A 21,538-nucleotide genomic window follows, 5' to 3' on the forward strand; every position below is an offset into this window, starting at 1 on the left:
AGGAACTAGTGCAGGGCGCAGCGGGCGGGGAGCGCACCGTAACAGGTGCTGTGCTGGTTCCGCCCTGCGCCAGTTCGGCTCCCTCTTCAAGCCCTACATCCGATACTGCATGGAGGAGGAGGGCTGCATGGAGTATATGCGCGGCCTGCTTCGCGACAACGACCTCTTCCGGGCCTACGTCACGGTGAGGGCGTGTTGGGCTCTCTGGGGGGCGGGCGCACAGGACCGTGGGCCCACCTGGGCGGCAGGTGCGCGGGCGCTGGTGGTGGCGTGGCCTCGGCGTGGGGCGGGGCCTGCCCTGAGCCCCGCCCCCGCCTCCCTGCCGCAGTGGGCGGAGAAGCACCAGCAGTGCCAGCGGCTGAAGCTGAGCGATATGCTGGCCAAGCCCCACCAGCGGCTCACCAAGTACCCGCTGCTGCTCAAGTCGGTGCTGAGGAAGACAGATGAGCCTCGCGCCAAGGAGGCCGTCGTCACCATGGTAACTGGGACGGTGGGCAGAGCCCCTCCCCGATTTGCAGGGGGTGCTCCACCCCCTGCCTCCTCCCCGTCTCCCCTGTCCCCCCGCCCCTGGGCCTGAACTGCAATGGCCCGCCCTCAGATCGGCTCCGTGGAGCGCTTCATCCACCACGTGAACGCGTGCATGCGGCAGCGGCAGGAGCGGCAGCGGCTGGCGGCCGTGGTGAGCCGCATTGACGCCTACGAGGCGGTGGAGGGCAACAACGATGAGGTGGACAAGGTGGGCGCTGCGGTCGTGTGGGGTCCCTGGCCCTGCTGGGAGCGAGGAAGGGCTACACTAGCAGTCAGGGGCTATGCTGGGAATCCCACTCGAGGACTCCTAGCTGAGATGAGGAGTCAGACCTGACCTCTTCTACACCTGCCCCCCCCCCCCCCCCAGCTCCTGAAGGAATTCCTGCATCTGGACCTGACAGCGCCCATCCCTGGCGCTTCCCCTGAGGAGACACGACAGCTGTTGCTGGAAGGGAGCCTGAGGATGAAGGAGGGGAAGGACAGCAAGGTGACCCTAGGGGCCAGCCCACACCCAGGGCCCTTACCCCACCCGCTCCTGCCCTCTGGGTTTGGACCGCCCTTTCCTCGGAACCCTGGGCCCCCAGTCAGTGGTTCTTAGCAGCCCAGTCACTTGGGTGGCAATTCAAGAACTAGTGACTTTACGATCATATGAGGGATGATTACGTGCTGCAGTTAACTCAACAAATACAGCAACAGGGTCACAGCCCATCAGGTGCCTGGGAGGGGGCACCTTCCGTGAGCAGGAACAGCCCAGAGTCTTGCTACTGAGCTGGAAGTTTTCAGGCACTATGTAACCCAGAGCCTGCAAATCATGATTTTAAAATCACCTCCTTCTTCCTCTTTAATGTAAACTTAACTGAAATAAGTCACAAGCAGACTATACAGCTCAATGAAAGAGAATCGTCTGGCTCTTCGTTTTGACTTTACTCTCTGCTTCATGGCAGGGGGAGGGAAGGCGTTGCACAGACAGGCTGAGGGTCCCTGCCTAAGGCCCCTGATCTCTGGCTTCTGCTCTCCCTGCCCACCCATCCCCCCACAGATGGATGTGTACTGCTTCCTCTTCACGGACCTGTTGTTGGTGACCAAGGCAGTGAAGAAGGCCGAGAGGACCAAGGTCATCAGGCCGCCACTGCTGGTGGACAAGATTGTGTGTAGGGAGCTTCGGGACCCTGGTGAGGCGCCCGACCCTGTGCCCCTGGGCAGGGCCTGTGATGGGCAGGGGACATGGTCTCAGCCGATACTGATGCGAGCCCTTCCTGACAGGCTCCTTCCTCCTCATCTACCTGAATGAGTTCCACAGCGCTGTGGGTGCCTACACGTTCCAGGCCAGCGGCCAGGCCTTGTGCCGTGGCTGGGTGGATGCCATTTACAATGCCCAGGTGAGGGCAGAGCAGTGGGCAGGCAGGCAGCCAGGGTGGCCTGGTGGGGGTTGCTGCTCACCACCCGTCCTGTCCCCATGCGCCCCCACCTGTAGAACCAGCTGCAGCAGCTGCGCGCACAGGAGCACCCAGGCGGCCAGCAGCAGCTGCAGAGCCTAGAAGAGGAGGAGGATGAGCAGGAGGAGGAGGAGGATGAAGATGAGGAGGAAGGAGGAGAGAGCAGCACTTCAGCTGCCAGCTCCCCTACCATCCTGCGCAAAAGCAGCAGCAGCCCTGACTCCCAGCACTGGTATGTTTGCCTGGGACCACCCAGCAGGCCAGAGAGGGCAGGGACTCCAGCCCAGGACTCCTGACCCCAAGGTCACTAACACTGGGAAGGGCCCCATCATGTCCCCTTCCTCTGAACAGCTCCATGATATGAACTCAGTGCGGGTGGGGGCTGTCTCACATTGGAGACCAGGGGCGAGGATGGTAAACACTTTTTAACTTGAGTGCCAACTCTGATCCCCTGGTGGTAGCTGCCTGGAGCTGAGCTGAAGGTTCTAAGACTCTGTACAGCAGGAGAGTGCCAAGGTCATGACTGACACCATTACTGATGTCTGTGTTGTGGGCACGTGTGCTACCTGCTGGCTATCTCTGAGCCTCGAGCTCCAGGAAGGCAGAGGCCACAGACCTCCGCATGGCCCAGCGCGGGGCTGCACCAGGCCGTCTAGGTCCTTTGGCTGGGCTGACTCCCCTCCTGGTCCCACAGTGCCTCGGACGGCTCCACGGAGACCCTGGCCATGGTGGTGGTGGAGCCTGGGGAGATGCTGTCCTCTCCCGAGTTCGAGGGTGGCCCCTTCAGCTCCCAGTCAGACGAGACCTCTCTGAGCACCACTGCCTCATCTGTCACGCCCACCAGCGACCTGTTGCCCCTAGGCCCAGTGGATGGCCGCTCCTGCTCCATGGACTCTGCCTATGGCACCCTCTCCCCCACCTCCCTGCAGGATTTTGTGGCCCCAGCCCCTTTGGTGGAGCCAGCACCCCAGCCCCCAGAGTTAACACAAGGTCCTTCACCCCCACCCTCACCCCGCCTCCGCCGCCGCACTCCTGTCCAGCTGCTGCCCTGTCTGCCCCACCTGCTCAAGTCCAAATCCGAGGCCAGCCTCCTCCAGCTGCTGTCAGGGGCCGCCACCCGTGGAGCGCCCCCAGCCCCCAGCCGCAGCCTGTCAGAACTCTGCCTGGCTGCTCCTGCCGCTGGCACCAGGACTCAGGGCTCCTCTCAGGAAGCTGGGCCCAGCTGGGATTACCAGGGCACACCAGGCCTTGGCAGTGGCTCCAGGCTGTCAGAGCTGTATGGTGGAGCCAGCTGCCCAGGTGGGATGCCTGAAGGACCCATCAGGAGGAGCAGAGAGCTGCCCTTGGGGGCCTTGCCCAGGGTCCAGCCTGAGCCCCCACCGGGGATCTCTGCTCAGCACAGGAAGCTGACGTTGGCCCAGCTCTACCGAATCAGAACCACTTTGCTGCTTAACTCCACCCTCACTGCCTCGTGAGTGGCCTGGCCTAGGGTGGAGGACTGGTGGCTCAGTGCTGGCACTGGGGACACTGAGTCCTGGGAGTGGTTGGGGCACTGTCATGGCTGGGAGCAGGTGGCATTTGGGGAAGGGATAGGGAGCCTGAGACCTGCCGAGCACCTCGGTGAGGATGTCCATGGTGGGCAGTGGTGAAGGGGCCTGAGGATTCCGGTGGGGAGGAGAGGGTGGCTAAAGCCCCTCTGAATGCCATTAGCCAAGGAAGGACTGTCTCTCCCCTCCTCTACCCTGCAGGGAGGTCTGAGCAGAGGGAGGCCCCTAAGGGTGCCACTAACCAAGGGACAGCAGACAGCGTGCCTCCCGGGGTGTGCCGGCCCCTGCTCCAGCTGCTGCCTTATGTGTGCACGAGCCAGAGTGCCGGGCAGGACCCCTGCCACCACCCCCGGGGCCCAATTTGCACTTTGCCAGACTGGATGGAAGTGGAGGGGGCTCAGCAGAGGCCCAGGCCCAGAACCCCTTACAGCTGCCACCTTCACTAACCTGCCTGCCTCCTTCTCCCTGCCCCCAGCCGAGGCAGGGTCCCTTGCCCCATATTCCCTGAAGTCATCAGCTCCAATCCTCTAGGCTGGGCTCCAGGGCTGGGATCCCCGGCAGCCCTTCCCACCTCCACCCTCATCTGGCCCCAAATGGGACATTCCCTGCCCTCACCCCCTCCCTCCCTCCCAGTCCCGAAGGCCACCCCAGGTTTGGGTTGGGCTCTGTATAAAGTTGCATATTTATTGAGCTTTTGATTCTTTTATAAAGACTTGTATATACTCCCCTGGAAAGAGTCCTTTGCTTTTGGAACCTCCCCTTTTCTGGACTTAGGCGCACTTGAGTGCCCTCCTGTGCTCCTGCTCCACCATCTGTGCTGGGGCAGCGCTGGAAGAGACTGGGAAGCAGAAATGAATGAATGGGGCAGAGATCACCTGACCAGTACTCCTAAGATCAGCCCCTGTCTCCTGCCACAGCCATGAGGTCCACCATTAGAGGCCCCCCAACAATGTGCCCTCCCCCACGAGGGCCCTACCCTGGGCTACCCCTGTGAGCTTATGCCAGGGTGGGCCACATGTCTCAGACTCTCCTGAGCGTGCTCCCTAGGACCTCCCTCCAGCGCAGCGCCACGCAGTGTCCAGGGAGGGGGGGGTCTCCCACCTGGGTGCTTCTGGCCCAACCCCTCCTGGTTGAGGGAGGGCTCTGAGACCCAGAGAGGGGAGGTCACGTCACTCTGAAGTGGTGGTCTCCGGGCTGAAGCTAGAACCCAGGCGTGGGGACCCTGATGCAGCCCTGTCCTATGTGTGCCCTGTCCACCAGCTGCCTCAGGTGAGCTACTCATGTGTGGCCTCTCTTCCCTGGGAAGGGTGGCCCCACCCTGGCCCCCACCCCTGAGGCGGGCTCTTGGAGGCTGCGTGGCAGGGCGGGCCCTGCGGGGTGCCAGCAGATGGGGAAGCCCCGCTGGAGGGCCCAGCGTGGTTGGAGGGCCCAGCGTGGCGCCCCGAGGCCATGGAGCCGCGGCCGGGGGGAAGTGCGGCAGTGGTGGCTGCGGTGAGTGGGGACTTGGGGGCACGACCCAGAGCCTTGTCTGGGCCTGGGTCCCTGCAGAGGAAGGGGATGCGGAGGGGTGAGTCTCTGCTCGGGGAGGCGGCGGGTGGAGGGGGGCCCCTTCCGACCTAGTTAGAGGCTCAGCCGGGGCGGAGCCCTTCCGCTGAGAGGAAACACCATCTCAGGGGCCAGAGGGGTCTGGGGGCTTCAGGGAGAGGAAGATCAGGGCTTCCCTCCTGACAAAAAACATGGGGGTGTGGGGCTGCCTGATTCCTCGCCTGGTGGAGGGGAAACCCGAGAGGGGATGGCAGGAACCTGTACTCTTCTCTGAAGCCTGGTCTGTAAACAGGGGGAAGGAAGTTAGTCTCACCCCCCACCCGTGGGCACCCCTGCTCGGGAACCTGAGAAGGGGCTGCTCTGAGGGCAAAGACCGGGGCCTCTGAAGTGGGGGAGTCTGGGTAGGTGGGTAGGGGAGGCCCCCGCCGGGGCAGCCAGGCTGAGAGCCAGCAGCACGCGCCCCCCAGGCTCTCCTCCTCCTGCTGCTGGGTACCCAGGGCCAGGCCAGCACTCCCAGCCCCAGGTGTGACTGTGGCCACAACTCCCACGAGAGGAATGGTCTGGTCTGTTGCAGGGGCTGTCCAGCAGGTGAGTGGCTGAGGGGTGGGAGGAACTTGGGGGCAAGTGAGGGCAAACTGGGGATGGGGGTGGGAGGTGGGGAGGTGGGGGTCAGGTTGGGGGGAGTAGTGGTAGGAAGGCCAGGGGTGGGGTGAGGGGAGGCTGGAAGGGAAGTAGGAGCCAGAGATAGGAAGGAGGGAGGGGAAGGTGGGAGCCCCCTTTGACTGTCTGACCCCAGTCTGGGTTCCCCAGGGCACTACCTGAAGGCCCCCTGCACGGAGGCTTGTGGTGCTGCCACCTGCCTCCCGTGCCCCCAGGGCACCTTCCTGGCCTGGGAGAACCACCATGAGACCCGCTGTGCACGCTGCCAGGCCTGTGATGAGCAGGGTGAGGGGCTGCCTAGTGCTGGGATGGGGGCTCCTGAGGACAGGCCCTGGCCGGGGTATTCCTTTTTTTTTAATTAATTTTTTTTTTCCGGAGAAGGGAGGTAATCAGGTTTATTTATTTATTTGATGGCGGTACTGGGGATTGAACCCAGGACCTCATGTGTGGTAAGCACACACTGTACTACTGAGCTATACATTCCCCGCCAGGGTCTTTCTGAAGAAAGTGGCTTGAGTCTAACCTTTGAGTGGGAGGGCCCTCTGCCCTGATCCTACCCCAGAACGCCTTCTTGCCCTCGCATCCCGGTGACCTTCCTGTCTGTACGTGCCCCAGCCTCTGGTCTGGGGCTATCCCCACACTTCTCTTACTTTGGGGGTGGCCCTGTCTCAGGTCTCCCCATCTCCGTTCTCTGGGGCACCTGTCCCGCCTCTCTGTGGGGTCTCTAGCTCTGACAGCCTCTGCTTTCCTGGTCTCCCCAACCCCTGCCAGCCCCCCAGGTGGCCCTGAAGAACTGCTCCGCGGTGGCGGACACCCACTGTGGCTGCAAGCCCGGCTGGTTCACGGAGTGCGTCGTCAGCCGGTGCCTCCACGGCTCTCCCTTCCGCTGCCGCCCGTGCACAGACTGCGGGGCCCTGCATCGCCACGTGCGGGTGCCCTGTGAGTACCTCCATTCCGGACTGTCTACTTCCACAGCCCCGTCCCTGCCTCCCCTTCCCATCCTGACCCACACCATCTCTTGGACCACAGGTTCCAGCAGAGACACCCAATGTGGGACCTGCCTGCCTGGCTTTTATGAATATGGGAACAGCTGTGTGTCCTGTCCCACGTAACTTCCTGGCTGCCCTGGGCTGGGGGGAGGGAGGCTGAGAGCAGAGTTGGGGCCGAGGGGCAGGGAGGAGGGAGCTTGGCCCTGTGGTGGGTGGGTCCCACTTCAGGTAAACACTGGATGGGAAAGAGAAATCTGAATTCACCTTATGCCGGATAAATCAGTGGGCATGTCTCGCTTTTTGCCTTACTTTCCTTTACTAATCCCTCCAGTCATACAGTAAGGATAGGATATGTTACTGACACAGCCAGCCACGTTAATAGTTTGGAAACTTGGGCTGAGGAAGGGATAAACTTGGGAGTTTGAGATTCGTAAATATTAACTACTATATATAAAAATAGATTAAAAATTTCTTCCGTATAGTGCAGGAAACCATATTCAATATCTTCTAATAACCTTTAATGAAAAAGAATATGAAAACAAACAAACAAACAAAAACCCAAAAGACAACTTGGCTGAGATTCAGGACCTGCCCCTTGTTCTCTGAGGGATTCTGGGCAAGTTACTCCATTGCTCCCATCTGTGGCTCCCACATCTGAACCTGGGGATGTTAGTAAGCTCTGCCCAGGATGATAATTTAAGGGGTGATTAACTTCACTCACCCATCTGCTCACCATGTCTTTACTGAGTGTCTGCCATTTCTGGACACCGTTCTAGGTGCTGGGGGAACAAAATAGGCAGATCCCAGAGCTGACATTCTAGTGCCCCTCATTCTAGTCTAGAAGAAGGTCAATAAGTAGTGGTTGTTACTCGGGACACCAGTGACATTGCAGCAGTACTTCAAGAACATTCTTGGGTGGAGCAAGGTTCTCAGGAGGGAAGGGGCTCCAGGATGGAGATGTCAGGCAGTCCCGAGTCGCCCCTCCTGGTGTTTACTCCCTCACCCTCCACCCCATCCCCTCCCCTTGCAGGAGCACCCTTGGGAGCTGTCCTGAGCCCTGTGTGGCTGTCTGTGGCTGGAGGCAGAGTAGGTGGTGGGCTGGAAATGCAAGGGGAGAGCTGGGAGGAGCCAAGGGGAGATTGGGGGATGGCCACCACCCACCACCCACCAGCTACTCTTTCAGTGTTCTGGGTCCAGGTGCTACTGGCAGGCCTGGTGGTCCCACTCCTGCTTGGTGCCACCCTGACCTACACGTATCGCCGCTGCCGGCCTTGCAAACCCAAATTTCCTGGTAAGCATACACACATGCGCGCACACGTGTTTCTGGGGGCCTGGGGTCAGGATGGATAGCCAGAGCCACAGCCCTGATGCAGAGGGGAAACTGAGGCAGGAGTGCTGGGAGTGGAGTACAGAGGAACCCAAGAGGAGCTGGCCCAGTACCCCAGTTCAGGAGCTTTGCCTGGTTGCTGATTACACTCTTTGTCTCTCTCAGCAGACAAAGCGGGGACAGAGGCCCTGACCTCCCTGCAGGTAAGAATCTCAGTAGTGTTCTAGGAAGAGTGAGCCAGCCTTCTGGAGCTGAGAGATTGGGCCTTGTTATAACTTGTGGCCCGATGGTGAGCACAGAGCGGACCTAAGGCACACCTGTGCTGAGTTACAAGCGAGCAAGAACAGCTCAGTGCCAGTCCTCAAGTGGCTCTCAGTTGACCCAGGTCCAGACGGGTGAACAGGATCCAACAGTTCAGTAGGAGTGCCACCCTGGGGAGGCCACTGCCAGGGTTGGGGGAACAAGGAGAGGGCATCAGAGGCAGGACATTGCAGGCAGAGGAAAGAGTTCTTCCACTGGGTCACAGTGAGAGAGCCCGGCGGACTGGGGAAGGTGGCACCGGGGGATGTTTGCTGACTGAGCCAGGGATGCCCCTCCTGGCCAGAGACCCCGGCAAAGGGGCCTTGCTAGGCAAACAGGGCTGACCTGGGTCTTCTTTTGGCTTCCAGGCCACCCACGTCTCACCCTCCGACAGTGCCCACACCTTTCTGGCACCACCCAGCAGCAGTGAGAAGGTCTGCACCGTCCAGTTGGTAGGCAACAGCTGGACCTCTGGCCCTCCCCAGACCCAGGAGGCGCCCTGCCCGGAGGTGACTTGGTCCTGGGACCAGCTGCCCAGCAGAGCTCTTGGTAAGGGATTTCAGTGGCCTGAGGCCTTGGCCCCATTCTCCCAAGTAAAGGTGAGAAGCTGTGGTTTCCTGAAGCACCACTTGCCCACTTCCTATCCCCTAACTGACCAGGCGAACCTCCCTGCCCGCCTCGGCCCGGCCCCTGCCCCGGCCCCACCCCGGGTTCCCCATTGGCTCTCTCCGGCCGCCCGCAGGCCCGCCGCCGCCTCCGCCCACGCCCCCTGCAGGCTCGGCGGCCACCATGCTCCAGCCCGGCCCACAACTCTACGACGTGATGGACGCGGTGCCCGCGCGGCGCTGGAAGGAGTTCGTGCGCACGCTGGGGCTGCGCGAGGCGGAGATCGAGGCGGTGGAGGTGGAGGTCGGCCGCTTCCGCGACCAGCAATACGAGATGCTCAAGCGCTGGCGCCAGCAACAGCCCGCGGGCTTGGGCGCCGTCTACGCGGCTCTGGAGCGCATGGGCCTGGACGGCTGCGCCGAGGACCTGCGGAGTCGCTTGCAGCGGGGCCCGTGATGCTGGAGACCACCCCCACCCCGAGGCTCTGGTGGCCCTTGCAGAAGCCCTAAGTACGGTTACTTATGCGTGTAGACATTTTATGTCACTTATTAAGCCCCTGGCATGGCTCTGCGTAGCAGCGCCGGCCAGCCTCACCCTTGCGCGCCCCCAGGGCTCCAGTTCAGGCGAGGAAGCATCAAAGACACATATCAGGAGGGGATCTAGAGATTGCTCAGCTGTTTCTCGGCCCGAGTTTGGCTGAGATCTTGGTATTAAATCTATGAAGAAAAGCTGCTGCTTGGTGTTTCCACGGGGCTAGGAGTGTTAAATGGCCCAGGCTTGGTTTCCTGAGGGCGTCGAAACAGCCAGAAGTCTTGCCACCGCACAGTCCACCCACGGTGGAGACCAGTGTGGCCCTTAGCCCAAGCCTGCCCCTCCCAAACTGCTGTGGGCCAGTTACCCCGAGGAGAGGAAGTCGCGGTGACTGTGAGCGAGAGTGAACTTGAGACCCGGGCGGCTGAGAGAGCTTTAATAGGGGTGTGAGATGGCAGGGGCGCGGGGACCAAGGAGGCAGCGGTTGGAGACAGGTTCAGGGTCCTTCATCCTCCACTCACTCCACCAGGGCAGTGAAAGGGTCGGGGGAGTGCGGGGCCTGGCTGGGGACGGCGCGCAGACTTAACTGGAGGTGGGTGGGGGCAGAGGTGGGGCGCCCAGAGCCGCAACTCTGTCCTCACGGGCAGTTTGCAGTTTTCATCGTTTCTGGTAAACAAATGACTGAAAGGAAATCCTCGGCGGGGATGGGAAATGCGGCCGGGTCTGGGCCGGGCGCAAATCTGGGTCAGAGAGGGAGGAAAACCCCTTCCCGGAGCGCGGGGCCTGCCTCCGCCCAGGATGCAGGATGCGCCAGCGACGCGGGTTCCGGGGTGCGAGGGAGGGGGCGGCAGCCGGGCGCGCGCTCCGCAGGAAAAGTCACCACCCACGGGGCCGGGGAGAGCTCTGCTCACTTTGACATTCAACGAGCATGCAAATGTATGTAAGTAGGCATGCAAATAAGCAGCATGTTTTTGCGTCAACAGCTCGGGCACTTTTTCTGGGCGACTGCGGCGGCGGGCGCGCTCCAGCTCGCCGGGGCTAGGGATGCGGGGGTCCGGGGAAAAGGGGTCAAGAAGGGTTCCAGCGCGGGAGGGAAGGGCGGCGCGGCTCCCAGCCCCTCCGCCCGGGCCGGGTAGGCCAGGGCGGGGGCTGGGGACCCCCGAAGCTCGCGAGGCTGCGAGCAGAGGGCGGCATCTAGTACTTAGCGATGTCCCCCTTCTTCAGGATGATCTGTCGCTGCCAGGGCGCCAGCTTGCTCTCGTCGTAGCCGAGCGTTCGCAGCTTCTCCGACTGCTCTTTCTCCCGCTGCATCTCCTCCTGCTTCTTTCGCTCCTCCTCTTTCCTAGACGTGGGGGAAGGGGCAGAACCCGGGGCAAGGGTGAGAGGGGGCACCGTGAAGGGTCACTGTTGGCAAGGAATGGGTTACTGAGGGCAGGGGCTGGGTTGCTGAGGACAGGGGGACTAGTTAGTGGTGGGCAGGGCAGTGGCTTGGAGGGACAGAAGGGCTAGGTGATTAGGGACATGGTTTGGGTTAGGAGGCACGTGGGCAGGATTGCTGCGGACAGAGGGGCTTGACTGGGGTGGATCAGTCACTGGGGGACACATGGCTGGGTGAGCTGGCTGGGTTATTGCTGGCTGGGGCTGTTACTGGAAACGGGCTGGGTCACAGTGTGGCAAAGGTTGGAGAGGGGGTGTTCCTTGGGCAGGGGAGAAAATTATTGGGGCTAGGACCTGAGTTACTGGGGACTGGGGTGGGGCTGCTGCGGGGCAGAGGGACCACATTACTGGGAGACAGGGGCTGGGTACATAGGGACGGGTCATTAGAACATGGTAAGGTCTGCACTGCTGAGGTTGCCACTAAGTATATGTGGCGATTAAGCATTTGAATGTTAGGATTGAGCTGCACTGTAGATGTAAAATGCACACATCCCACAGATTTAGTTTTCAAGAAGAATGTAAAATATCTCTAATAATTTTATAATTATATATTAAACATATGATTGAATTTTGATATATACTTTGTTAAATAAAATATACCATTAAGTTCACCCATATGTTTTTTTCTTTCACTGTGGCTGCTAGAAAACGTTATATACATGGCTCAAATTATACATCTCTTGGACACTGCCAGACTAGGGGCAGAAACTAAAGTTTTCAGGGACAGATGCTCTAGATTATGGATACTAAGGTTGGGTTAACTGCAGGGAGAAAGATTAGGTTACTGGGAGATGGGGGCTGGCAAATTGGGGACAAGGTTATTACAGTGTAAAAGCTGGACTCTGGGGGACAGTGGCTAAGTTATTGGGGGAGGGGGTCTTGTGCCATTATTGGGAGCAAAGAGGCTGGGCTAACAGAGCTGAGTGACAAGGGGATGGGTTGGGTGAAGGGGCAAAAGGACTCTGGGTGGGGGAGGGGACACAGGTGGAACCCAGCCCCACACTCACCGCTTCTGCTCCCTGGAAGGAAAAAGAGACAGCGTTAGTTGGTGCCACCATCTCAGGGACACAATCAAGACACCTGGCCAAGCCCCACATCTCCCCCAGCTCACCTCTCCTCTTCTAGCTTCTTCCGCAGGATGTCCCGCCTCCAGGCAGGCATGCTGGCCAGCCAGGCCTCCTCCTCCTCGTCCTGAAACACAGCACAAAGCTTCAGGGCCAGCGTGGGCTGGGTGATGGGGGCTGGAGGGAGTGCATCCCCACCCAGGGGGCCTTCATGAGTCCAGGACAACAGGACACAGATGTGTCACAGGAAGAGAAACTTTTGATGCTGTTCTATAGGGTAAATGGGAGAAGACACCAAACTCAGGCCCCTGTGTCCCAGAGGCAGTGCCAGAGAGGTCAAAGCTGAGTGTAAGAGGTGTAGGAGAGGAGCAGAGGAGGAGAGTCCCCAAATACAGTAGGTGGACAGATGGCCCCAGGCCCATGACGTGAAATCTCTAGGCAAACTCGTACTTGGGCCCCCACAGATCCTGCGAGCTCAGAGAGGCTCAGACTGGCCCCTGGTTCTGGGAAGGACCTTCTGGCCCACGCCTGTCCTATCCGCGGGGGGCAGACACCAGCTCTACAACTGTGCAGCTGCAATAATGTGGGGAGGGGCATCCAATACAGGCGGCTTACAGCAAAGACATTTATTACTTGCATATTACAGAGGAGAAAGGGCCTGCACACGTCACATGAACACTGCGTACAAGGCTCCCTCGACCCGAGCCTAAGAGGTAGCTGTGAAAGCCAGTGAAAAACCAAAGCGAGGAAGAGCCACACTGCTCCAAGGGGGACCCACAGTCCCTCACTCAGAGGGGCTGCTGCTTCCACCTGGCTCCACTCAGAGCCAGGAAACGCTGCAGACCCAGAGGGGGACACCTGGTTTGACCCGCTCCATGCCCTGCCCATTCTGGCCAACGCCCCACATCTGGCCACGATGGGATCTCAAAGGCTGAGGCAGCCTGGTCCTGGACACTCTGGGTTTTTCAAGGCCATTCATCCATCCTGTCCGAGCTTCTTCCTGCCAGCTTCTGGCCTCTGGAGGCCCAGGCTGAGATTGAGGGTAAATTCCGAATTCTACAGCTCAGATGTCAAAAAGCTCTGCCTCCTTCTCCTTCCAGAAGGAGAAGCTGCGGTCAATATATCGGCAGATGTCCTCATTGCTGAACTCGCCCATCTCAGATACCAGCTCCAGGGGATCTTCGACAGGGGCTTCATAACTAGGAGGGTCCGACGTAGGCGGAGGCTCGGCTGGTGGGGGTGGGGGATGTGGCGCAGGGGAGGGGGCCTCAGGCTGCCCCTCTGGCCAGTCCCCCCTCTGAGCTGGAGTGGCCTCTTCGGTTGGCTCCCTCTCCTCTTCTGTCCCTTCCTCTTGTTCCTCCACCTCCTCCTCCTGGGCTGGCTCAGCCTCCGGAGTATCTCCGAAGAACTGGCGCCTGAGGTCCTCGAAGCCGTCGCTCCAGTCGCGCCGGCCGGCCTCCACCTCCTCGAGCACCACGCGGTGGAAAAGACGGATGAGCTCCCATGGGTAGCTGCCCAGCCGGTCGAACATCTCATAGCACAGCAGGTGGCGGAACTTGCGCTCCTGGCGGGTCAGGCCCATTTCGAGCAGCTGGAAATAGCCGAGCATGAAAAGGTCGAGGGTGAGGCTGTCGTAGCTCGGGGGCGCGCCGCCGTCGAGGGGCGGAAGAAAGTGCTCGGGCCAGTACAAGCCATGCGCCAGACCGGGGCCGCGGGGCTGGGGAGCCGGCTCCCGCCGCAGCAGGCTCCGCCAGTGGCCCAGCAGCTTGCCCACCACCTGCCGCTGCTTCAGCAGGCGCAACAGCCGCTCGTCCGGGCCGTCGCCCGCCGGCGGCGGGGGAGCGTCCGCGGCCTCGGGGCCTGGGCGGGCGCCGGCGGCCACCACGCGGGGCAGCAGTCTGCGCAGGCGCACCTGGGCATGGCGCCCGGGGCCGCGGAAGGTCCACTTGCGCCAGTGCTCCAAGAAGAGGTGGACGATGCGCTCCTTGCGCATGTCAATGTAGTCCTGGACGCCGCACAGCTCGGTGGAGAACGACGGCCTGCGCGCCGGCTGTCCGAGCTCGGGCAGCGCCGCCTGGCGGCCCGGCGCCTCGGGCGGGCCCAGGACGCCCAGAGGCTCCCCTGCGGCCGGCAGGCCGTTGGCGGCTCCGGCCGCGATAGACTTGCCGGGGCCAGCCGCCACATAGTCCTCTTCGAGGATAGGTTCGCAGCCCGGGGCGCCGGCGGGCAGAGACAGCTTTCGGCGCTGGCCGCGCGCGGGGGCCGGGCCCTGGGCGTGCCGCTCGTAGGTGGCGCGGAGGTGCTGCACCGAGACGCCGCACTCGAAGATCTCGCGCGCCACGGCCTCGCGGCACCAGCTGAGCGAATGCGAGCGGCCCAAACAGAGCGGGCCAGGCCGCCAGGGGGCGTCCGACAGCGGCGCTAGCGGCTGGCCTGTGTCCGCGGCCAGTAGTTCGGCCAAGTGCGCCGGCCGTCCGCCCAGCGCGGCCAGCAGCGTGGCCATGCTCTTGAGCAGCGTGGAGATCTTGCTGCACCAGGCGGGCAGGCTGGCGGCGCGGCCGTGCATTCGGCGCGGGTCGACGGTGAAACGCGGCGCCGACAGGGCAGCCGAGATGGGCAGCAGCTGCTCCAGCTCCAGCTCCAGCTGCACCAGGCGCGCCTCCAGCTTCTGAGCCTTGTGCAGCACTTGCAGGTTCTCGATTTGCTGCTCGATGCGGAGGATGTCGTCCTCGGTCATGAGTTCGCCGAAGGGCCCAAGGATGCCGTTGTGCTCGCGGGAGTACCTCCAGCCCTCGCGGGGGTAGCAGCACGAGCTGGCGGCCATCAGCTAAGGCGGGGAAGACAAGAGAGGGGAGGGAGGTGCGTCTCCCTCAGGCCCGGCTCCCGCAGCGGCCGCCGGGGGCGCCCTTTGCATGTCCCGGGTGGTGTAATGGCTCCGCGGGGCTGCGTTTGCAGGGTCGGGCTGCGCCTGGCCGTCAGGCGATTACACTGGAGCGAGGCCTCGGCCCAGGCAGCCGCTCCAGGAGCTGGGCAGTGTCCACGTTGGTCGCTGGCGGGGACAGAGCCGATCTTTGGGCGCTGTTGCAGAGGCAGGGCCGGCAGATGGGGTCTCCACACCTGGCTTGGTCGCTCATTACACCACAGAAGGAACATGCAAAAGGCGTTGAAGCTGCGACACACGGCAGCCCTCTCCCTCCCTGTCCAAGATCTGCCAGATCCCAGCGAGGCCTCTCCTCACCCCAGACAGATGACCCCTAATCTAACTTCCCTGCAGCCCAAACTCTCCCTGTCCATGCTGTCAGTTTTACTGCTGGATGAGAGGCTCTTAAAGAGGCTGAAGCTGGGGCTTCCACTCCTATTCCCACCCCTCCTCACTCCTGGAATAATAGTACCATGTGTAGAGCTAGGCTTGCCAGGCACCTCTTAGAGTCTCATCTATTCCTCACTTCAGTGCCGGGCTTTTCCAGCCTTGAGGGGCTGGGGAGCTGCCCTCATCTCCTCACAGGCCTCCCAATTCATCCTGGCCCACTACAGTCCATTTTCCACATACAAATATGATGATGCTACTTCTCTGCTGGACCCCACCCCCAGACTTTCCACTGCTCCAGGAGAAAGTCCATTTTCTTCAAGGCCAGGCCTTAGTGACCTGACCTCCACTGACATCTCCAGCTCCGCCCCTTCGATAGTACAGTCCCAGAGCCACCGCCTACTCTGACTCCCACACCTCCCGTCCTTCCTGCTCGCTCTTTGCCCTACTCTTTCCCCTGTCCACCTCTTCCTCATCTTCCAAGTCTACTTTCGACATCACATTCTCCTTCCCTAACACCACCCCAAATCCAAATAGGATGGTCGGTGTAGGGCTGTCCCAGACCTCTGCCCTCCCCATCAGAGGACCTCCCCGTTTGCTCACTCTCTCACATTGCCCTGTGTTTTCTCCCCGGGGGCACTTATCACTCTGCTAAGGTGCTGTGCTTGCTTGTTGGTTGACCACCGCCCCCCGCCCCATCACCCTCCGGCAGCCACCTTGAGAGCAGGCCCTGATATATTCACTGAAAATCCTCAGAGGCCACAACAGTGTGTGGCACATAGATGGCACCCAGGGAACATCTGTTGAGCAGATCAATGGCAAACTATCCTGCCAGCCAGTGACAGTCTACCCCTCTGACAGATGAGAAAACTGAGGCTGGATAAGGCTCAGTAACAGTGTCTGGAAAGTGTCAGTGCAGGGAAAGAGCCCAGGCCAGTCTGACTACGACCAAAAGTCTACTGATGTGGTCCCTGGATCAGCATGGTCAGCCTCCCCGGGTGCTTGTTGGAAGTGCAGAATCCCAGCCCCACCCAGAGCACCTGAATCAGAACTGGGCATTTTCACAAGATCACAGACGATTTGAAGGCATATTAGACTTTGAGAAACACTGCCATCTCATTAAAGGACAGGCTGCTGGGGGTGGGGGGGTGGGGGGTGGTGGCCACTAGAAGCAGGGAGGTGGTCCAACCCTGCTTTTTTCCCAGAGGTAATGGGAGCCTCCTGATACTGAAAGGGTGGGGCATGTTGGGGGATGGAGCTGGGGATGGGCTCAGGGCCCAGGTGCAGACCCCCGGACCCTCTGGGAAGCCCCATCCCGCCCACCTTCCGCCTCTGCTCCTCTTCCTCCTGCATCTTCAGCTGCAGCTTGCGCACCATCACCTGGCGCTTCCACTCGGGGATGGGCCGGCCCTGCTCGTCGTGAGTGGGGATGAGCGCCTCCACGTCCAGCTGCAAGCCTGGCGCAGGGGTGGCGGGCGGCGCAGGTGCCACGCTGCCATTGAGCAGTGGCTGGGACCCCGTGGCTGGCGGGGTGGGGCTCCGGGCCCATGATGGCACAGGCGACGCCGGCGGCAGCGGCGAATCGGGCTGCGGGGAGAAGCGGCAGGGCTGAGTGCTGGACGGGCCAGGGCGAGGGGATCCCAGACAGGAGCGTCTATCGGGTCGCCTACCTGGGAGGCCAGCTGCCCACTGCCTGAGAACACCGTGGTCAGACCCTTGCTCTGCGGCGTCGGCTTCAGACTCTTGCCTGCCTTAATCTCAGCCAGCAGCTCCGAGTTGTCACCCGTTGGGGACATCATGTTGAAAGACTTGGTGCCTGTGCAGAGGCAGGAGAGGAGACTCTGGCTGGATGTGGAGCCTGCATCCCCACCGCCCCCACCCACCCCTCTGCTGCCCCCTCCCCTTGGGCCCAGAGGGCAGCTCTCAGGTCCCGGCCCTGAGGGCAGCTCTCTGGGATCCCAGAGGCGGGTCCTTCCCTTGTGGGTTGCAAGGCCCCACCATCCTCCTGGCTCTACTCACAGGGCGTGGGGCCGCCGCCTGGAGGCCCCTGGGAGTTCATGATGGCTTTTGGGCCAGCCCTGGGGACTCTAGTGACTGTCTCCGCCCAGCGTACTGACTGCCCAGCTCCAAAACACTACCTGGGGCCAGCCACTCAACCTTTGTCCTGGGTTCCCTGGCCCGGCCCCTCCAGGGTGGAGTCTCCCTCTGGCCCTCTCTCTGCATCAGCAAAGCCCAGTGACCCTTGGACTGAGTCACCCTGTGCTTCCATGGCTATAGACTTGGGACTCTGGATGCCTGAACCCAGCTGATCCCCTCCCCCCAACACATACCCACAGACAGACATGCACGCAGACATACTGGTTGCAAGCCCGGAGCACACTTACTGCAAAGCACAGCTCAGTTCTGGGGGACTCAGGAAAGCCGAGCCCTTACTAAGGATATGAGGATGGGGCACCCAGGAAGAAGGGCCAGGAGGATAACATGCAAATGCCCAGCTCACAGTTTGCATTTTCCACCGAGACTGGCCTGGCGGAGGTGACTGGGGTTTGGGGAGGATTGTCTTTAGAACCAGCGGAAGGAATCAGGGCTGAGCGGGGGGAACAAAACAAACCAACAGCTCCTGGGTTCTGTGGGCTGGGGATCCCAGAGCACAGTTGGTCGGGGTAGGGGAAGGTGAGGGCAGGCGCCGGCAGTTGGCTCATTGCTTTAGGCAGAACTAGCTGCCGACACGGGATGAGTGCGCATGCATGGGGGTGTGGTGGGGGAGAGCCTGTGGCATCCAGGACCCCTTGCCTGCCGGCCCCTGGTCCTGCCCCTGGTCCCCGGCCCTTTCAGCCTCGCTTTTCCTGAGCGCGCCCTGTCCCCCGCCCCCGCGCCTCAGCCAGGAGCCGCGCACGCAGCTACTCACTCTTCCTGTGCCTCAGGACTCTCACTTCTAGGGACAGAGAGAGAAGTGACAGCGAAGTTAGGAGGGGGGGGGTGCTGGGGTGAGGCTAGGACAGCGGGGACAGCAAGAGAGGGCCAGGGAGGCCAGGAGGAGGGGTGGGAGATGTGCAGAGGAGGGCAGACAGGAGAGGAGGAACTTTCCTGGCTCAGGCTGCTCTGGGGCTCCACAAGGGTGGTCCACTCCATTCCCAGCATTGCTGGTGCCCCCGAGGGCTGGGCAGGACTGCCATTAGCCCTGGCCCCCCTAGCAAGGGCCTCAGTCTTGGCATTGGGTTGGGAGAGGGCACCCAGCCCAGGCTCTGCTGAGAAGGGGTGTCTGGAGAAGCCCAGAGCCTATTTTTCTTCTGTCCTAGCTTCAGCTGTGCTCCAGGCTGTCGAGGGAAGACACTGACCCCCGAGCTGGGGGCCTTTCTGGAGGCTCAGCTGATGGTGGACTCCTACCACGTATGAGCTGGTCTACAGGGGCTGGGGCTCCAGAGGTATCCAAGGAGCCCAGGCAGGCCCTACCCTGGCCCTGCTTGGAGCCTTGCATCCCTAGTCAAGGCGATGAAGCTTTGGATGGTGCCGCTAAGCATGGTCCCTACATGGAGTGGCTGGGTGGGCAAGGCACCCCCACCACCCCCGCCAGGCTGAATTGGAGCTTCAGCACCCAGATACCACCTCCTGGCCCTTCCAAGAGCCCTGGCATGCAGGAGACTGCCCCGTATTTCAGAACAGGAGCCCAGGAATCCTGGTCACCAGTCTAGCTCTTTAAAAAGGATGCTCAGGGGAGTCACCGGGAGAGGGGAGAGCAGGGCATGATGGGTCATTTTTCCCATAGCAAAGCCTGGGCTGGATAGGGGCCTTTAGTGGGGAGATCTGGATAAGAAGAGGCCCTGATGCATCTGAGAAGGGGCTCAGGGCTGTAGCTAGCTTGGGAGAATAAGAGAAAGAAGTGAGGAGTGGAAGAGAGACTGGATAGACATGGGGCAGGAAGAAGGTTAGCCAGCAACCCTGCCTCCTTGAAGCTAGTTCTGTTTCTCAGAGCTTCCCTCCAGCACCAGCTCATCAGAAACACCAGCCACCAGGGCTGGGAGGCCTTCTCTAATGGATGCAAGACAGGCCCAGAGAGGGAAGGGGACTTGCCCCAGGCCACACAGCAACTCAGAGCCTCCCCTTAGGGTCAAGTCCTCGTTGGGGTGGGGGCTGCAGAAAGATCAAATAAAAGAGGAAGAAGCACAAGGGCAGAGGCAGCTGGGGGAGGGGGTGGTGTCTGTTTCCCTCCCCCTCCAGGGCTAGCGCCGCCCCCCACCCCTCGACCTGCGGACTCACTGCCAGTGGACGAGGAGGAGCGACGTTGCCCGCAGCCAGGGCCAGCGCCCTCGAAGGGCAGAGGCGGAGCAGGCGGCGGCGAGCTCAGGGCCTCCGGCAGGGGCGGCGGCGGCGGCGGCGGCGGGGGAGGGGGCAGCTCCCTGGACACCTTGGGGTCCGCGCCGCAGCCATTGTGCACGTGGTTCCCGGGGAGCAGCGCCGCCTGCGGGGGAGCAGAGGGGCCAGCGAGTGAGCAGCGGGCGGCCGGGCCGGGTCCCGGGCGGCCGGCGGGTGCGGGCTGGCGGGCACGCACCTCCTCGCTGTGCGCCATGCCCGGGTGTGCGGCCAGCGGCTCCCGGGGGCAGCGGCCCAGCTGGCGGTAGTAGTCCCCCGTGCTGGGCTGCTTGCTGAAGGCGCGGGGCTTGCGGCTGGAGTCCTGCCTCCGCAGCCCGCTGCGGCCGTCGCGGGAGCTCAGCTGCGGGAAGACAGCCGGCGGGCTGGGCTTAAGGCACCTGTCTCTTTGGCCTCCCACGTCCCCTCCCCCAACCCCAGGTCTTCACCTCTGGGGGCTTGCGGCCAGCTGCGGTCCCAGACCCTCCTGTTCTCAGAGTGGGGATGGGGCGAGGGTCATGGGGGCCTCAGTGAAATGGCAGGATAGGTCATCAGTAGGCCCGACAAGAAGGGGTTCTGGGCAGGAGCAAAGGGGTGCAGGGCCCCCCACTGAGGTTAGAAGGGGCGGGCCTAGGGGCGGGGTGGCCCAGCCCAAACGCCAGGGGGAGCCGGAGAAGGGGTAGCTCCCAGCTTAGCCACCACTAAGGCCTCAGCCGCACCCCACTCCCGGCCGCCAGACAGTCCCACATGAGCCCAAGGCTGCCGTGAACCCTCTACTGCTGCGGTCCTGCCCAGAGGAAGCCCACTCGAGAGACGGTGTTCTGCTGGGCTCCTGCTTGCCCAGGGACCTCAGCCGCCTGGCGCGGGGCTGGGGCTGCTCCTACCTGCGACTGTGCTGGTGGCCCCGCTGTGCACCTGGTAGCGGGGGTGGCATGGACTCCACACCTGTGCTACCTGATCCTTCCTCTCAGGTTACAGCCCAGCCCGCCCGCCCAGCCTCACCTATGAACGCCTAAGAGGTCTGTCAGCCTGACATCGCCCAGGGTCTGACAACCCAGGGCTGAACCCCCCTAGCAGTAGAGAAGGCCACGGGGGCTCCAGGCTCTGCCGCTGTGCCTACCCCGCAGGCCAGATGTGACCCCGTCCCTTTGAGCCTCTCTCTGTCCTCTCTGTGCTGAGCACCCCAGCCTTCATCCTTCCTACTCATGCCCTCCATCCACCAGAGACAAAATTCAGGCCTGACCACAGGAAGCCCCCATATTTGGCTCCCCGGAGGTCATGCCCCCGCCCTTCCCCTCCCGCATCTGGAAACCATCGCCGTCCGTGTAAAGGGACACCGACACCCACGCCCAAGCCTCGGGTTTCAGGGGTGGCAAGACGGGCTCGGGTGACATTGCGGGTGGCCCGCATCGTGGCAGCTGCTCCCCACTAAGCCCAGCCCAGGGAAGAAAGTGGGGTGGCGGGGCCAAAGGCCAAATCACCTGGCTGGGGCTGTCCCCTGCCCCACCCAGCAGCCCAAGCACCTCACAGTGGCCCTGGACCCTCCAGGCCCCACCTAACCCAGCTCACGTTGCAAGGAAATGCGACGCCACAGGATTTGTTTTCTGGGCCAGCCTGCCCCCTCAGCGCCCCCTGCAGCCCCCAGAGTGGACATCAGGACCCTGCTCTGGCCTGCAGTCAGGCAAAAGCTGGCCAGAGGGCGGGAGGCTAGGGGGCATGGCGGCACACAAAGGGCCCTTTGTGGAGCAGCCTAGCGCCTGCGGCTGTGCACGCACACATGCGGGAGGGACACAGGACTGCAGTCCTGGTGCTCTGGCTCAAGGGAAGGGAGGGGAGCAGGCCCGGCCACCTGTCCTGTGGCTTGGGGCAGGGCCCGCAGGCCTGGCCTGAAAAGTCCACTGGCCATAGGCTCCC

The 21,538-nt window shown here is 62.0% G+C and overlaps 3 protein-coding genes across 27 annotated transcripts in view; 2 read left to right on the forward strand and 1 right to left on the reverse strand.

The window, feature by feature from the left end:
• Positions 1-4,201, forward strand: part of PLEKHG5 (pleckstrin homology and RhoGEF domain containing G5) — a 46,114-nt gene extending 41,913 nt beyond the window's left edge. For 6 of the 8 annotated variants that reach the window (XM_074377548.1, XM_074377552.1, XM_074377551.1 and 3 more), the window contains 9 exons: positions 74-184; positions 329-478; positions 599-736; positions 896-1,015; positions 1,568-1,700; positions 1,792-1,907; positions 2,003-2,196; positions 2,659-3,435; positions 3,713-4,201. In XM_074377548.1, the coding sequence (XP_074233649.1) occupies positions 74-184; positions 329-478; positions 599-736; positions 896-1,015; positions 1,568-1,700; positions 1,792-1,907; positions 2,003-2,196; positions 2,659-3,435; positions 3,713-3,722 (1,749 nt within the window). In that variant the 3' untranslated portion in view covers positions 3,723-4,201. Of the gene's footprint in view, positions 1-73; positions 185-328; positions 479-598; positions 737-895; positions 1,016-1,567; positions 1,701-1,791; positions 1,908-2,002; positions 2,197-2,658; positions 3,440-3,712 lie in introns of those variants that run through there. The other 2 variants (XM_074377547.1, XM_074377550.1) reach the window with 1 other exon arrangement.
• Positions 4,202-4,379: 178 nt separating this feature from the next.
• Positions 4,380-9,896, forward strand: TNFRSF25 (TNF receptor superfamily member 25). Of its 8 annotated transcripts, none has more exons than XM_074377559.1 (10): positions 4,380-5,002; positions 5,524-5,644; positions 5,867-6,001; positions 6,488-6,655; positions 6,746-6,824; positions 7,736-7,791; positions 7,889-7,996; positions 8,198-8,235; positions 8,701-8,881; positions 9,075-9,896. In XM_074377559.1, the coding sequence occupies exons 1-10, from the start codon at positions 4,961-4,963 to the stop codon at positions 9,392-9,394; spliced, it is 1,248 nt and encodes a 415-aa protein (XP_074233660.1). In that variant the 5' UTR covers positions 4,380-4,960; the 3' UTR covers positions 9,395-9,896. The 8 variants fall into 8 exon arrangements, with proteins under 8 accessions (XP_074233660.1, XP_074233663.1, XP_074233657.1 ...); XM_074377562.1 differs by having other exon boundaries at positions 8,992-9,298; XM_074377556.1 differs by having other exon boundaries at positions 8,701-9,896.
• The window catches only part of ESPN (espin), a 30,123-nt gene continuing 18,474 nt past the window's right edge, over positions 9,890-21,538 (reverse strand). For 2 of the 11 annotated variants that reach the window (XM_074377543.1, XM_074377539.1), the window contains 8 exons: positions 19,827-19,988; positions 19,535-19,736; positions 18,186-18,212; positions 16,948-17,093; positions 16,601-16,864; positions 12,018-12,097; positions 11,914-11,925; positions 9,890-10,811 (listed from right to left, as the gene is read on the reverse strand). In XM_074377543.1, coding sequence (XP_074233644.1) covers positions 10,664-10,811; positions 11,914-11,925; positions 12,018-12,097; positions 16,601-16,864; positions 16,948-17,093; positions 18,186-18,212; positions 19,535-19,736; positions 19,827-19,988 — 1,041 coding nt within the window. In that variant the 3' untranslated portion in view covers positions 9,890-10,663. Of the gene's footprint in view, positions 10,812-11,913; positions 11,926-12,017; positions 12,098-12,238; positions 14,798-16,600; positions 16,865-16,947; positions 17,094-17,296; positions 18,151-18,185; positions 18,213-19,534; positions 19,989-21,538 lie in introns of those variants that run through there. The other 9 variants (XM_074377544.1, XM_074377541.1, XM_074377537.1 and 6 more) reach the window with 7 other exon arrangements.

The sequence above is a fragment of the Camelus bactrianus genome, chromosome 13, assembly GCF_048773025.1.
Source record: "Camelus bactrianus isolate YW-2024 breed Bactrian camel chromosome 13, ASM4877302v1, whole genome shotgun sequence".
Classification (NCBI taxonomy): domain Eukaryota; kingdom Metazoa; phylum Chordata; class Mammalia; order Artiodactyla; family Camelidae; genus Camelus; species Camelus bactrianus.